At 35.9% G+C, this 15,997-nt stretch overlaps 1 protein-coding gene across 4 annotated transcripts in view; it reads right to left on the reverse strand.

Annotated features, from left to right (window-relative positions):
* The window catches only part of LOC121317125 (serine/threonine-protein kinase MRCK alpha-like), a 196,234-nt gene extending 181,684 nt beyond the window's left edge, over positions 1-14,550 (reverse strand). For all 4 annotated transcript variants that reach the window (XM_041252744.1, XM_041252747.1, XM_041252746.1 and 1 more), the window contains exon 1: positions 13,642-14,550. In XM_041252744.1, coding sequence (XP_041108678.1) covers positions 13,642-13,819 — 178 coding nt within the window. In that variant the 5' untranslated portion in view covers positions 13,820-14,550. The remainder of the gene's footprint in view (positions 1-13,641) is intronic.
* Positions 14,551-15,997: the final 1,447 nt, after the last annotated feature.

Consider the following 15,997-nt stretch of genomic DNA (forward strand, 5'->3'; position numbering starts at 1 on the left):
AAACTTGATTTCAGAAATGAAATCAAAATAGATATATTAATAGCTATAACAGACAGGTGTCATGTATCATACTGTAGAAATGAAGAGGTAATGTGTATCAACCCCATATGTATTCTTACATTAAAAGATAAACAGAAATATAAAATACAAACATTAAAACCACAAAGTATCAACAGCTTTCATACGGCAATTAAAATAAACTAAAATGTATCTTCAGAAGAGAGACGTTAACCCAATCAATCAGCCCTGTCTATTCATTCTTCAGGGTAATGACATTTAACGAAAAATTTCTATTTAATATAAGTATAAAAATATCAATTAGTAAATTATAATTTTCAACTAGTGTAACGCCTGTTATTATGCACCTCAGTTCGCTGCAGTATAGGATTATTTATGCACCTCCGTAACACAGAATTCTTTATAACTGGATAAAACTTGATTAGGGGTCCATTAAGAAAGCAAGCTGTCAAAAGCTTGACCAATGCCCAAATCTGAACTGAACCACATTTAAAGAGACAGTCAAGGGTTAGTTGTGTATTGTATACCCTTTCATCCAATCAAGGGTTAACTATGTATTGTATACCCTTTCCTCCAATCAAGAGTTAACTGTGTACTGTATACCCTATCATCCAATCAAGAGTTTAGGGTGAGGTTTTTACATTTGACTTCATATAGAAATACTTCACTATATTCACTACACTATTTTCCTTTAATTGTCCTAAATAACAATCCATTATAAACATACTTACTTCCAGTAAACAACTTACTGTATCATTAAAAAAATAAATACTGTGGCCGGTCAACTGGTTTGCTAAAAGAAAAAAAATATATACAGTTTGTACCCATGCAACCATGTAAAAATACATGTCTGCTAAGTGTGGTGCAATTAACAACACTCAGCTGAATGAGATATTGATGAGCGCAAGTGCCCTTCTGATTGGGAGATGAGGGTTTGTTTTGTTTTTTTGTTTTTTTTATCCCAGCTCAGGGTTCTGATTTATTTACTCTGTGGCCCATCTGAACAAATACTGCAGTGGGGGAGACCTCACTTGGCAAGAGAATTGCCATTAACCAGGAGTTCTTCAACTCCTGGTATTTGTTCCAACCCTGTTCTAAAGTGTTTAACTGAACATTACTTGCAAAATGGTCATCCCAGCAAATCATACTCCAGCAGAAATACATCACACCTGAAGTGTCTACTTACCCCAACTAAATTAGTTGGTTTATAGCTGACAATCCAAAAGTAAGGAAAGGAGGCCTATTTAGGATGTGCGCAATGATGAGATGGGGAGATCTGAAACTTCACAAATCAGTCAGAAGAAAAACTGATAATGGAAGATTTACAATTAAGGGTTATGTATATACTGTATGATTAGTCCCAGCTATACAGCTGGCCAACCTCATTTTAAAAAGTATTTAACCAGGGAGGATTTTGTATTTTATTTTATTTTTTGGCCAGGATCACTAACCACTCTGATAGTAATCCCTAGGTAATTAAACACGTGCACAATTGTCTAACAGTACACCATCATACACTACTACAGTACAGAAGAAAACATTTTACAGGATTTTAAAAATGCAAGTTATGACAGTTTGCTGAACACTATTGGGTTTTATTAATTTGATTTTGCCTTCCATGCCTCTGAACGATACAGTGGCAGGTACTTCAAAAGGACTACTTCATAGAACACAAAGATTCCTACACAGTATGTTATATGTGAAGGCTGGTGGAGGAGGGGAGCTGAAAGTCAAGCAAACATGAACCCTTCCCCACAGATTGCACTTTCTCCTTAAAAGATAGAAGCAGAGTGAGCCATGCCTACTGTATTTCATGTTTTATGCACACAATCTAAGACACTGATATTATAAGGCTTCCTTACATGTCAGGCATAGAAGATCACAATTGAGGAATGGCTGCAGATTCAACAGCACATAGATTTTAGTATGTTGGCAACATGATATTTTGGCAGTATGCAGATAATAATTTTTAACAATCGGCTAGGGCTGTGTTCCAAGTTTCGAAGGTTCGTTCGCTAGCCCAAAGTCAAAGGTAGTTCTAAACCTTTACATGTTCGTCAGACGGCATTCACACACTGTCAGATACATTTTTTCTTTTTTATCTTTGTCAACAGAAACTGTTTGGCAATGTGTGATTTATAGTATTCAATGCCACTCACGTGCCACATTTGATCTTTTGATTTGTATAATGCCTGCTTTATTAAAATTCACTACCAAATCATTATACGAAGTATCACTTCAATAAAATATGTACTTTACTGCTTTAATAAAATGTACTGAATGCCTAGCATACAAGACACCTTGTTATGGTAAAATAAGTATGACACATCCCTTACGGAAATAACTTATAGAAAGTCCTATAGTAAATTGGTCAAGTCCTATAGAATATCCTATAGGATTTATTTAAAACCTTTTTAGTCCTATAGAGTGTCCTACAGTACTACTGTAGGGAGACCCTTTTGAGTACTTCAGGAGGATATTTTTTTGTTAAAAGAATCCTTTAGCATTTCTTTAAAACCTTTTTAGCCCCATAATGTCACATAGTACCACTATGGGATCCTACAGGACATTTCCATAAGGGATAAAATAGACGCCAACACTAATCATTTTAATTTCGAAAAATGAGTAGGCTACAGCACAAACCACAAAGTTCACAGCACAGAGACAAAAAAAAAAAGAAAAACAGAGAGCTATGTTTCGTTTTGGACACATTTTGCAATTATTTTCAAGAGACTACGGTGGGACCAGGGAAATAAATGTTATAGTGATACATCAGGGTACCCTGCATAGAGCAAAAAGAGTTGCAAGTAATAAAGTGTAAGTATTAATTAATTATTATTTTAGAAAGGTTGCAACCCTACTTTTTGGGTTAAATAAATTAACAAGAGCTGTATATGAAAATCCCAACCAGGGGTTAGAGTAACACATGATCTGTGTTTGTAATGTGAAACTGTTCAACTGTTTTTTATCGCAATTTAGAACTTTTTTGAAAAAAATCATGATTATTGTAATAACTTACAGCCAACAAATCGATAACAGAAAGTGTTCATTATCGTCCAACACTACTATATGTATGAGTATCACAAGCAGCATCAATTACATGCACATAAATGTGTATTTTTACTTCAACTGAAAAACAGGATTACTGTTCTATATAATGTATTATTAAACTACATTAGTATTGTGACAAATACAAGATTTTCATGTTCAGATATTCGCTCAATTTAAGTATTCATTTGTTTTTCAAAAAGTACTCAGAAAGTGAGCATAGCAGCAGGAGCAGGGGGCAGGGGGCGTAGCTACTGTGTGTCCGTTTATTTTACAGCAACACCTCACAATATGTAACACTAAAATTGAAAAATAACCCAAAGAAAAAAAATGTTGTGTAGGACTTTACCCCAGTGAATTTCCTACACAACAAAGGATGCCAAATAGCAGCTCAAGTTAAATGTTGTTTTGTTTATTCCAGAAATAAATAGTACATAAAGCTGACACCGCATTTTATTTATTTCTTTTTTTCATTCCTTGCCATTGCAGTTTCTTCACAGTAAACAGTGGCCATAGACACGTTTTCATAAAGTAATAACATGAGGTTTACTTTTGCCTTTTTGTAGCTGAACAAGCAAACGAAAACTGAAACTTAACTTTAAACATTTCAAATAAAACAAAAGTGGAAATTATGTTGTAATGGGGGAAAAAAAAATTCATTCACCATTTTGGTTCTCCTTTATTACATTCAACATGAAGTCGCAACAAAAAATATACAATATATACAATCTATATAAAAATTACTATATAGATTTTCTGGAAGTTGGGTACAGTTTAGTGAGGCATTTAAGAATGACATGCTTGCCTTTTTCTGTCCCAAGAGATTCTGGTTCACTCTAAAGCAACACAACGCATTTTTTGTCCCAGACGGCTTTCCCTAGAGATCACAGTGCATGCACATAATCTGGTTTGTTTACTTTTTTGCCGTCTAAAACTTTTAAATAGAGGCTTAAGAGCTGCTGTGTATTTATTTTTTTTATATATATATATATATATATATATATATATATATATATATATATATATATATACACACACACACACACACACACACACACACACACACACACACTATGTGTATATGTATATATATATATATATATATATATATATATATATATATATATATATGTCTATATATATATATATATATATATATATATATATATATATATATATATATATATATATATTAATCTCACATATCTCACACAGCTCTTTTTCATTTGCCATTTTTTTTATGGCCATTTTGGTGAGACGGTAAATAAGTGCAAGGTATTTTTTGTAATTTTTAGCGAATACAAACATCTGACGTTTGTAGCCAAATACAAGTCCAATAAATATTTTTTAGAATATTCGGATTCGTCCCAGCACTAAAAATAATAGGATTTTCTGTCAAATTTAAACTAGCACCCATGTTGACGGTTACCAGTAAATTCTGCACATTATTACTATCAAAGGTTTCAACCTTCATTTGATAATGTGTTCTGAACCTTCAAAGGGCAAAAAGAATCCTTCCTTATACAGCCCTACAATCAACACAAGTCTATTCAATAATTTAAAAGCTAAAATGGACACTGAAAAAGCAAGTTTTTTTTTTTTTTTTACTAAATAGTTCAGACCTGTCCACCTATTTAAATTTAGTAAAGCAAATAAAATAATAAAAAATAATAATAAGGGGGCTCCCGAGTGGCACATCCGGTAAAGGCACCCCACGTGGAGTGCAGGATGTACCCTAAATCCCGGAGATTGCCAGTTCAAGACCAGGCTATTCCACTGCCAACCTTGGACTGGAGTTCCCAGGGGGCGGCATAAAATTGGCCAAGCTCCGCCCAGGTGAGGAGTGCTTAGGTCGACCAGGGTGCCCCTGGCTCACCACGCACCAGCAACCCCTATAGACTGGCCGGGCGCCTGCGGGCCTGCCTGGAAGTTGCCAAGAGCTGCATGGTCCTCTGATGATGTAGCTCTGAGATGGCTGCATGGCAGGCCTGCAAAGTAAAAAGAAGCTGACGGCACACATTTCAGAGGACACGTGTCAGGTTTCGTCTCTCCCAAGTCAGCGCTGGGGTGGCAGCAGTGACCTGGGTTGAAAACAAAAAAATTGTGCTTTCCAAATTGCAAAGGATCTAATTAAGTTCCAGGGAAGTCAGGTGCTTTCATTGACTTCACAGATGTCCAATAAAGTCACCATTATTTGAAGTCCCAAACCAAAACCTGTTAATTACTACCAGTACCTCACTAGTACCACCTCAAAAACATAACTGCATTTGTTCGGTAACAGAAGACTACCCATTTGCAAACATGCAATCACAACACGGAAAACAAATGAATAGTACTGCATAGTAGCTCATCCAATTGTTCGCCACTGATTAGCATAAAAAAATAAAATTGAATAATTAGATGTGATTCTTCAAGAGGGGTCTTATGCACAATTCTAATATATATATATATATATATATATATATATATATATATATATATATATATATATATATATATATATATATATATTATTTTAAAGGATTTATCAATGTCGCAGACCCTTTCTGTTAATAGCCACACAACTTAAATCCATGACAACAGCTTACTGGATCGAGGGTTGCTGTAGGAGAGTTGATTGATGACCTAACTGCATCTAAGTATAAGGGAATTATGATTGATAAATCAACTGACTGCTCAAATGAAAAAACGTAGCATACACAAAAAGTCTTAAAAACAACAATGCTTCTGTTAATTTGTGTATGAGCAATCTTGAAGGTGGCGGAACAGCTGAACATACAATAATGTTGTTGAAGTGTTTAAGGAGTGCAAGCCAGACTTAAAGAAGTGTGTGTCCATAGCCACTGATGGTGCATCAGTGCTGACCGGTAGATTGAGGGAGGTTGTTCAAAAATGGAAGGCTGTATGTCCAATCATTGTTGCCGTGCACTGCATTGCACATCATTTGTCTTTGACTGCATGCCAACCTAGTGATGGCATAAATTATCTTCCCACATTTCAAGAGATACTTGGATTGATATATAAACACTTTTGTGCTGCTTTTTCAAAGCAGTTGTTTGAGTCTCTGAGTGAAACTGCAAACGGAAAATAGTGGAAACCCCATTTAAGAACAAAAAAATACATTTGCAGCAGTATGGAAAAAACTGTTGTCTGATGGTAATTTTAAAGCTAGCTTTCCCTGCATAACTAAAATTGCCTCCACTGTAAATGTACTACCAATGTCAACAGTTGACTGTGAGCATGGTTTCAGCCACTACAATGTAATAAAAACAGATCTAAGAAATCAGCTTAAAGTGACACGTGTAAACCTGCTAATGCAAATGTCTGTGGACACACCAGATCTTCACAACATTTCTGAATTTGCCTTTGAGGAGGCTTTCCAATATTAGTGCAGTGACAAAAAGCTCAGGGTTATGGTTGGAATGTATCACAGAACTGTTGAAAATCCTCTTCAATGTTGAAAAGGTGAAACAAATATGTATATTGTGCCAGACAGTACATGTGTATTTTTCAAAATAAATGTTATATATAATTAAAAATTTTGCATTTTTTATCATGTCTAATGTCTAGATTTTGTTAATTATTGAAACTCAATTTGTATTGTCAGAAAATAGGTAAATGTATGACTACATTTAGAAAGGAATGGAATGTTACTCTATACCACACACATTTTTTAAATATGATTTTAGTTTTTGCTTTGTAACAACTGTAATATATTGCATGTTGTTTAGAGACAGAAAACCTGAAATGAATATGGTTTATTTTTATATGAAAAGCACTTGGCAGGCTATAAAAATTATAGTGGAATCTTTCTTTTTTAGTGCAATGTTATGTGTTTTACTGTAATGGTAGTAAAGAATTGAAAAGCAAACGAATTGCAAAAGTTGTAAAATAAACAAGAAAACAAAATACATTCTGTTATGAAGCATGAGTAATGTATTACACAACAGTGTATATACAATATATCTGTATATCTATTAAGATACAAGTGGAATAGAAACAAGATTTGTAACACCCCTTGAGGACCATGGAGTTTTGTACCAGTAGTGACTACCGCAAGGGTCTCCAACCCTGGTCCTGCAGAGCACCAATTCTCAAGTTGTATAGGTGTAGATGTCATCAATGGCTAAAGATCTGGAACACCTATTAATCTTGACTAATTAAGCCAATAGCGGGTGCAATTAAGTAACAGAGGTCGGTTGAAACAAAAATCATAAGACCCTGTAGCTCTCCAGCACCAGGGCTGAAGACCCCTGGACTATTGAATTTCTCCAGTGACTAAAGTTTATTGAAATAGAAAACATAAAAGTCAGGGAAAACCCTGATTGATTAGACATTTGGAATTGGTTCTTTTATTTAGAAAAAAATATATATGTTTGTGGGTTTTAGTGTTTGTTATTGTTAAACAAATTTCAAAACAAAAATAAGATTTGTGTACCATAATATTAAGACTTTCTAGTTTATTGGAACCCTCAACATATTCACTGGGAACCACCCCAGTCCTAGACCCTCAATAGGAAAAGGTTTTGGAGAGCCCTGATGATGGAGTGAAAGAGATCCAACCAGTGCACCTTCTTTAGCCAATCAGAGTGCTCTGTTCACCCAAGCCATTCACTATTACAGTTATATAATAAGCCTCCCTGTGACAGGGCAGAAGTCCTGCACTTATAAGCAATATATGTTTTAATCTAAGTTTGGCAGGGATGGGGTTAATTCCCGCTAAACCCACGTGGGGAATGTGGCTGGGTGTCCACTGAATAACTGATCATCAATCAAGACCTCATCACACGGTACAGGGACGACCAATAAATACTTTGTTTGGGGGAGGAGTTTAGGGTGAGTTGGTGTACTGTGTTTTGGATCTGTATTGTTTTGTTTTACTTTGGCCCCTGTGTCTTGTTTCTTTGGTTTTACTTGTTGTCAGTAATAAACGTGCGGATGAAACGATAGTAAATTTCCACAATACGAATAGTTGCGAGACCACTCTTTCACGATACACTGTTTATCACGATAGTAGCTGTTATTTTTCAATTACTTTTTTTAACTGAATAAAAAGAAAAAATAAGTTATGTCTACTGACTAAGCTACAGACTTTAAAAAAGAGCAAGATTCTAGCAAGAATGAAAACAATTACTAGCACACAGGTGGAAGAAAAATAACCTTAACGAAATATTCCTTCTATTATCATCTAATAGATGCATAATATGATACCTTTATTTAAGTCTGTCAAAATGGGACTGCAAGCTTTTTTCCTCCTGCTTTTACACATTATTTATGTATTTAAATGTACTTAGAAACAGTACATAATTACAAAATGAAGCATCTGTAGTTCTTTCTATACATTTAAAGTACTTACTTTACACACATGCTGCTAACTATTCTCAATTATTTTTCAAATAGTCTACAAAATAAATTAATTATTTTGTACTATACAACCTGTAAGTATGGAATAAAACAGTATGGGCATGATGTTCTTTATGAATATCCTTTTTTTCATTATTTAATTTATAATTTAAGAAAACACATTTCAATACCGTTATCAACTTTGCCCGAGGTAGCCTGTTTTTCTGGTGGCATAATAGTCTATAACATGTACATTTTATTGAACGTATTGAAATTACATACTGATAATTGAGGGTGGAACGGAGGACAGTATAGGGAGGACGCTGCACTGGAAAGAAAAAGTACATTATTAAAGTGACCTTGCTTGTTGACTGCTGATGTTTTTTAATTACAATTTTAATTGGTTTTTTTTTGCATATTTAATACACAAGAGTGGCGTGCTTACAAAGAATTTTCTCAAAACTGATTTGCTGGTAGGATTGGACCAGCAAATCAGATGCTAGTTAACATGAGCAAGAAAACAAGAGCACGCCCACTGTCTGTCTGGTAGAAATACTGCAAGGTAGGGCGTTCGGTGCAGTTTCGTTGACAAACTTAAATAATTGTATTAAGTATGCGTGTTACAAAAATGTAATTATTGAATCGATTATCCAGTATTTATATCCATGTATATAATGAGGAATGGAACCAAATAGATTTTTGGTTTAATCGTAGCAGCCCTAGTACACACCGATCATTTTACCATTATTTGGTAAAAAAGCATCTGTTCTACTTCCAGCCAGGTTTAGTGAGTATGTTTTCTACGATTATCGAATAATTAAAAAACGTTAACTATACGATTATCACGAATATTCGTAATCACTATCGAAAAATCGTTTCATCCCTAAACGTGCGCTTAAGCGCTTTGACCCCTCCCCGTTGCTAAAAAGCCTTGCTAGTGACGCTACCCTCCCCCCACTGCTAAACAGCCTTGCCAGTGACACTACTCCCCCTGTTGCTAAACAGCCTTGCCAGTGATGCTATTTTGAAATATAACATCAAATACTGTACTAATGTTATTGCTTCTGGTAGACTTTTGAGATATCATTTTGTAGTTTACTTGATTATGATGTTAAATAAAATAACTAAATTATGTTTTTAGTTTTTTGGCCATAGCTACGATTACTGTACAGCATTGCTTGCCATGCAGACAGCAAGGTGGCCTAAAAGATAAGGGACTAAGCCAACCAAGATCTTTTGTTTGGGGAGTAGTGTGGAGATTGGGATTATTTACATGATTATGAGTTCAACATGCTGCACCAAGTTAAATAAAAAATAAAAAAATTACCATTGTACATACTGTACTTGATTCATGTATTAATACCGTATGATTTTGCAAATATTAGAAATGCAAAGAACCAGAGCAAAATTATATTTGTGGACCATTAAATTCACTACTAATCCAATTGTTACTTGTAACAATTAATTAGTAATAGGAAAAACGGGGTCAGAAGGAGGAATTGAGATGAAAGGAGTTACTGATGTGTTAAATAAGGAAAGGTGTAGTTGAAGTTAAATATCTCCCATCCAAACAAACCAGTAGTTATGGCAGGATTTAAAATCCAAACCCTTATAAGGAAAACGTAATGTTAACAAGTGTTTGTAGAACAAGCTCTTGGCTGTCTTGTTAAAAAATCCTGGTTCAGTGATCAGATTAATTTTTATAGAATGAGAAAGTTATAAATGTGTACTGAATGAAATATTTGTGAAGTGATATTGCATAGACTGCATACAATAGACCTTCACTCCAACAACATTTCTGAGATTGTACTTCCATGCATTTCACTTGTACTGAGAGACCTCTCTTGTTTCTTCAATTAAAAAACCTCAACATTCCCAAACATTAGAGTACATAATTCCCAAATAAAAAAAATAGGTGCTGGATGCTAGCAAACAAAGAACTTACACAGGCAAAAGTTGTATCTTGGTAAATTATGTGGCTTTATAACAATCTGCAATAGTATCACCAATTTTACAAATAAAGTCAGTAAATTAAATGACATCTGTTAAAACATTTGTCATCAAATATTTGTTTTTCGATGTTGCATTTATTTTCACATATAAACATTATGCCAATAACTGGGCATGGTCATGGATGACAAAGAGCACTGAAAAGGGGCATGTTTGAGCGGTAGGATCTTTTCAAGACATCTTGTTTCTTGTTGCACACACAGAACTGCTCTTCTAGTTTAATATGTTTCTACAATTAACAATTGGTGATCAAGGATGTTAATGCATTGCAGGCAAATGCAGAAAATAGTGAAAAGTCAGAAAAAAATGCAATTAGTAAAATGTGGCAGACTTTATGCCTAAAAATGCACACTTATAATCTGAAACTGTGGGGTGGGAGAAGATCCAAAAAATTAAAAATAAATCAATTTGGTGTGGAATGACTAATTTCATTTTTTGTTTTTCTTAAATTAGCACTGTTTTATATTTACAGAAACATTATCACCAAATAATATTTAATGGACCTGTTAAGCACAATTAGTTATTTACTGTTATTACAGTAGAAATAGTAAAACCCAGCAGCACTGTGTTCCTCTATGAGACTAGTCATATGCTAAATGAAAGCTGTACAGTAAAAAGTCAGTTGAATCTTTCTTCCTCTCTCACCACAACTCTTGACTCCTTTGTCTCTGCCCCCCCATCTCTCCTCTACACTCCGCTCATCCCATAATGAGCTGCACACTGCTGCTGAGCGGAGATGAAGGAGATCCAAGTTATCCTCTGAATTAGACCACTACTGCTACCTCCTCTCCTTCTCAAAAGCCCTCACCTCTGCCAAACACTCTTGCTATCAATCTATAATCTTGTCCTCCACTAACAATCCAGCTGACTACTCCAGTTTTTCATCTCTCCTCAAACCCCCACTACCTCTCCAATTCTCATCCTTCACACCTTATGATTTTGCCTCCTTCTGCTCCAAAGTAGAGGACATTCAGAAGCTATTCTCCAGATCATCTCCCCCCACCCCACAACACCTCACCTGAACACATCCCACCCTCATTCTCAATTTTCACACCTCTGCCTGACTCAGACCTTTGCTCCTTTCTACTGATTCCAGGCTACTTGGGCTTTGGAGCTACTTTCTTGTTACTTGCTTCTTCTACTCCATTCCCACTGCTCTTCTTCCTTTTATTTCCTCCCTCATTTACACCTTTCTGTTCCTTTCCTTCAGCCTTCAAAACTGATTGCGTCACCCCCATTCTTAAGAAACCGTCTCTTGACCTTTCCTGTGGATCTTAGGCACTGCTGTTGCCTGACTCTCCTCCTATCTCTCTAACAGTTACTTCAAGGCTTCCTGGCGTGGATCTCTCTCTTCTCCTTGCCCCCTCTCTACAGGTGTACCTCATGGATCTGTCCTGGGACCCCTCCTCTTCTCACTCTACACCTGCCTCAACTCTTCTTTTGGCTTGTCCTACCAACTTTACACTGATGATGCCCAGATCATCTTCTCCTTTTCCTTCTTTGACTCCCACATCTCCTCCTGCATCACAGACTGCCTCTCTGCTATCTCAACTTGGACTCATTCTCCCCTCCTCAAACTCAACCTCTCTAAAATCCGACCTCTACTTTCGTTCTGCTTCCTCTCCCACAACAGAGCTCTCCATCTCGATATCCCCTGACTACAGCTCTCTCCATCTTCTTCTGCTAAAAACACAGGTGTTATTCTTGACCCCTTCACTTCTCTCAAATCTCTTCCTTGATACACACTTGCCGCTTCTTTCTTTGCAACATCTACCGAATCCGTCCTTTTCCCAACTCCTGGTTCAAACTCTTGTACCCTCCAGACTGAACTACTATAACTCCCCTTGCATTACATAACAGCCCACCGGTATTTGACAACATATAAATGGCATATAGAATTTGCAATGGTTTTAAAACTAATTTTAAACTAGTATTATGTTGTATATCACAAGAGGTAGCTTTACAGCTTGTTTTTTCAATCATTACCCTCTGGCTTATTAACTAGCTTAATTGGCTTCCTGACTATGATCTATCTGCCCAACCACACAGCAGGCTATTCAGAATGTTGACCTGCTTACCAATATCTTAATGGCAATCATCTTAATTGTAAAATAACATGACTAGCTTAAAAATAAACAGCTTTGTGAATCATTCATATAACAGATGATGACAGGAAGATTTTGTGGTCTGTGGTTTACAGCAAATTAACCACATTCCAAATAACTATGAGTTTGAATCATTTTGAATGCCAACAGGAATCATTTTATCAATGCACGTGCAACCCCACACAACTGTAGTGGAAAAACTCCAATAAGGACACCATACAACCTTGTGCTAGTCACTTAACCTACTTGTGCTTCATTTCCACCTAGTTATAGAACATGGGTAAAAGCAAGACTGGGAGAAGGACATTAATTCAGTTTATTAGTCTTTTAAATAATTTATAACGATATGCAATGTAATCATGTAATATTAATTTTGAATATGTAATAACCAGATACACGTTGTGTGCAACATTCAATCGTGTGGTAAGGATTTCAGTATTGAAATGGATAAAGAAATCGTCATCAATTATGTCACGGCTGCCATCTGTCACCACCTGCAGGGGGCAAGAGGCTATACCTGAAATGTCATGGTGATGTCATTTTTCTATAACCCTGTCTTCTCAATAATGCAAGTTATGTAACAAAAATAGGCCACATAACTCGCTTGTCCTCAACAGACCTTTGATTTACCACCGCCACGATAAACAGAAAAAAGGTCAAATTACTTCACCTTATTAACTAATGCAGACTTATTTTACAATTCCTTAAGCGACACTGTATACGAAGGTTAACAGCTGAAGGTTGCCCGGCGATGGCCCAATAAAGTAACATCTCCAAAAAAGAAACACAAATGGCTTGACTGAACCAGCCCGTTATAATGTTTCAGTTAAAGAAAATCTACTTTGTATGCTTATAGTATTGCACTATGCTGTAAACTGCTACATCCTGTCACAAAGGATAACCGTCATATGGTAAAAATGGTTAAAAAAAGCACCTATTTCTGAAAACTTGTACAAAAGATATTTGGGGGGGGGGGGGGGGTGCGTAACACATTTATGGGCGAGCATTTAAGGAAACTCCCTCAAAATCCGGTCAGCAATGGGGGTAGGGTTAACACAAATACAGAACAACGGGGTATAAAATATCGGTGTTGGAGAAATGCATTATAAAGACTTACCCCAATCCAGAAAATCCAACACATTTTTCTCTCTCCTCAGAGGGGAATTGTTACATTCATCATAGAGACAAATTAGGATATCCAGCAACGTCTCCACACTGAAGCACTGACCATTCGACCGAGCTGGCCCATCCAAAATCAATTTTTCCAGTTTCTTCAAACGGACCTCACCAGACATTGTTTAAAATGCGACTGGTTATGTTTACAAATGTAAAATAATGTTTAAAAAATGCAGACAAAGATGTCAAGAAACGATGCAGTTCTCTGGTTCTTGTTACAGTATATTTAACCTATACCTATAATATTTTCTTTTACAGTTCAAAATGAATCATTTTAAAAATACTATTTAAATACAAGGGGTATAACCGGCATTTTACAGTAAAATAATAAAAACTCAAACCCAACACGACCAGGCTTGCAACAGTATTTCCCTTCGAATTCAAAATATCTTCTCTAATTCTAAACGCGCTACAATTCCCATGAAATTCAACCCCGACCCATGACAAAAACACTTAATACAGTGGTCCCATGATCTTAATCTGTTTTCAAGATTGCAGCACAAAAAAAAAATGCATATATGGCAAATCTGCAATATAAAAAAAATGAAACCGCTCCTCTGTAAAATAGTGAAAACCCTAATATTCCATCTGCAATTTCTCTCATTCCAAGAACTCTCCCATTTAAAATGACGGTTAATAACGAATGGTCATGTTGTAAATGTTGCATCCGTGCTGCTCCAGCGTTAGATTCTATGATGTTTGTGGGGTGTTTTGAATATTTTTTTGCATCTCTCTCTCTTTCCAACTATCTATCTATCTATCTATCTATCTAGCTCTCGCTCTCTCCTCTCTGGTTCCCTGCGTCTCTCTGCTGTTCCTGGCTGCTACTGCTGTCTCACGGGCTGCAGGCAAAACCGAGACCAACATGGCGGCCGATACCAGCAGCTGCTGCACCAATGAATGCAGGGATACTGGTGGACTGAAGGGATCGATAGAATTGTAAATGGGAATATTATTAAGTCAGGAACACTACTGAAACTGGCATTCTTCAAGGTTCAATAGAGCTGTGATAGGGATTCACAGTTTTGGGGATTTGTAATGCTATATGGAAATTGGGATTTTTAACTGGCATATCTATTGGGAATTGCATTATTTGTTCTGTGAAATATATTCTGTGTACAAACTTAATTCCCTGATCAATATATTAAACTAACACAGTATAACAAACAGCTCTGGCATATTTCTGTTAAAAATCCAATATTCCCGTGTGATATTCCTGGCTACTGATATTCTTATTTACTGATTGGAGGCTTAAGTAAAATTTAAGAGACTATAATATAATGTGTTGTCTCTCACATTGGAGTTTTCAGTTTTATTATTGTAATTATTATTTTTAATGTAGTCATTGAGAAAGCTTAATGTATCCATAATGGTGACATGATAAAGTGAATGTACAATGTGTTTTATATTTGTACCTAAAAGGGACTTACCTTGGGGTCGCAAGTACATGCAGAAAATATACAAATATGCAATAGCTATAAGTTGTTTAAATCCTTGTTGTTTAAAAGATTATGTCACACACACTTTTGCGCAGCAATGTATTAACTTCAAAAACTACTACTTAAGTATAAATGCAGAGATTAGTGTTTCTAATCAAAAACTCAAATGTGTGTTCTCCCCTATCAAGGGGATTCTGTGTACATAAGTGGAGGTTCTGGACTGATAGTTACATGTTTATGATGAGTCTCATATAAATTTTTACCAAACCAATAATGTATCCAGTCCTTTCTTCTTCCGAGTCAACTTTATCATTAGCTGAACCAGCTATTGAAGCTTCCAAAATAAAAATCCAGGGCCTCTGCTTCAGTCAGAAATTGTTTTTTTAGTTTTTTGGTAAAATCCTGTCATCCTGACTTGCCATTGAGGTGTTTATTTTATGATTTATATGAAGAAAAAAAAACACGATAAATAATGACCACACAATTGTTCCATTGATGCAGCACTCTGGGGCTTGTAGTTTAATTCAGGTTGTGCAGACTTGGTCTTGTTTTAAGCCCCAAAGCATGTTGTTTTCATGGATTCAAGTTCAACCCGCTGACGGGCTGAAAATAATTGGCTGGAGTTGAGCATCAGCGCTTAACTGCTCAGCAGCTGAATCAGTGCATTAACTACAGACCAATCAGAGCGCTGAAATCACCCAGGAAGTTCTGGTGTTTCTGCTCATGGAAAAAGTAATTTATAATAAAGCGACATCTTCAGCGACTGTGCACTGGGCTGGTTCTCCTGACAATAATGGCCACCTCTACAGCTAAAACCACTAAAAAGAGAAATTATCTCAAGTTGTACATTAAGGACGG

This window comes from Polyodon spathula, chromosome 6 (assembly GCF_017654505.1).
Source record: "Polyodon spathula isolate WHYD16114869_AA chromosome 6, ASM1765450v1, whole genome shotgun sequence".
Lineage (NCBI taxonomy): Eukaryota > Metazoa > Chordata > Actinopteri > Acipenseriformes > Polyodontidae > Polyodon > Polyodon spathula.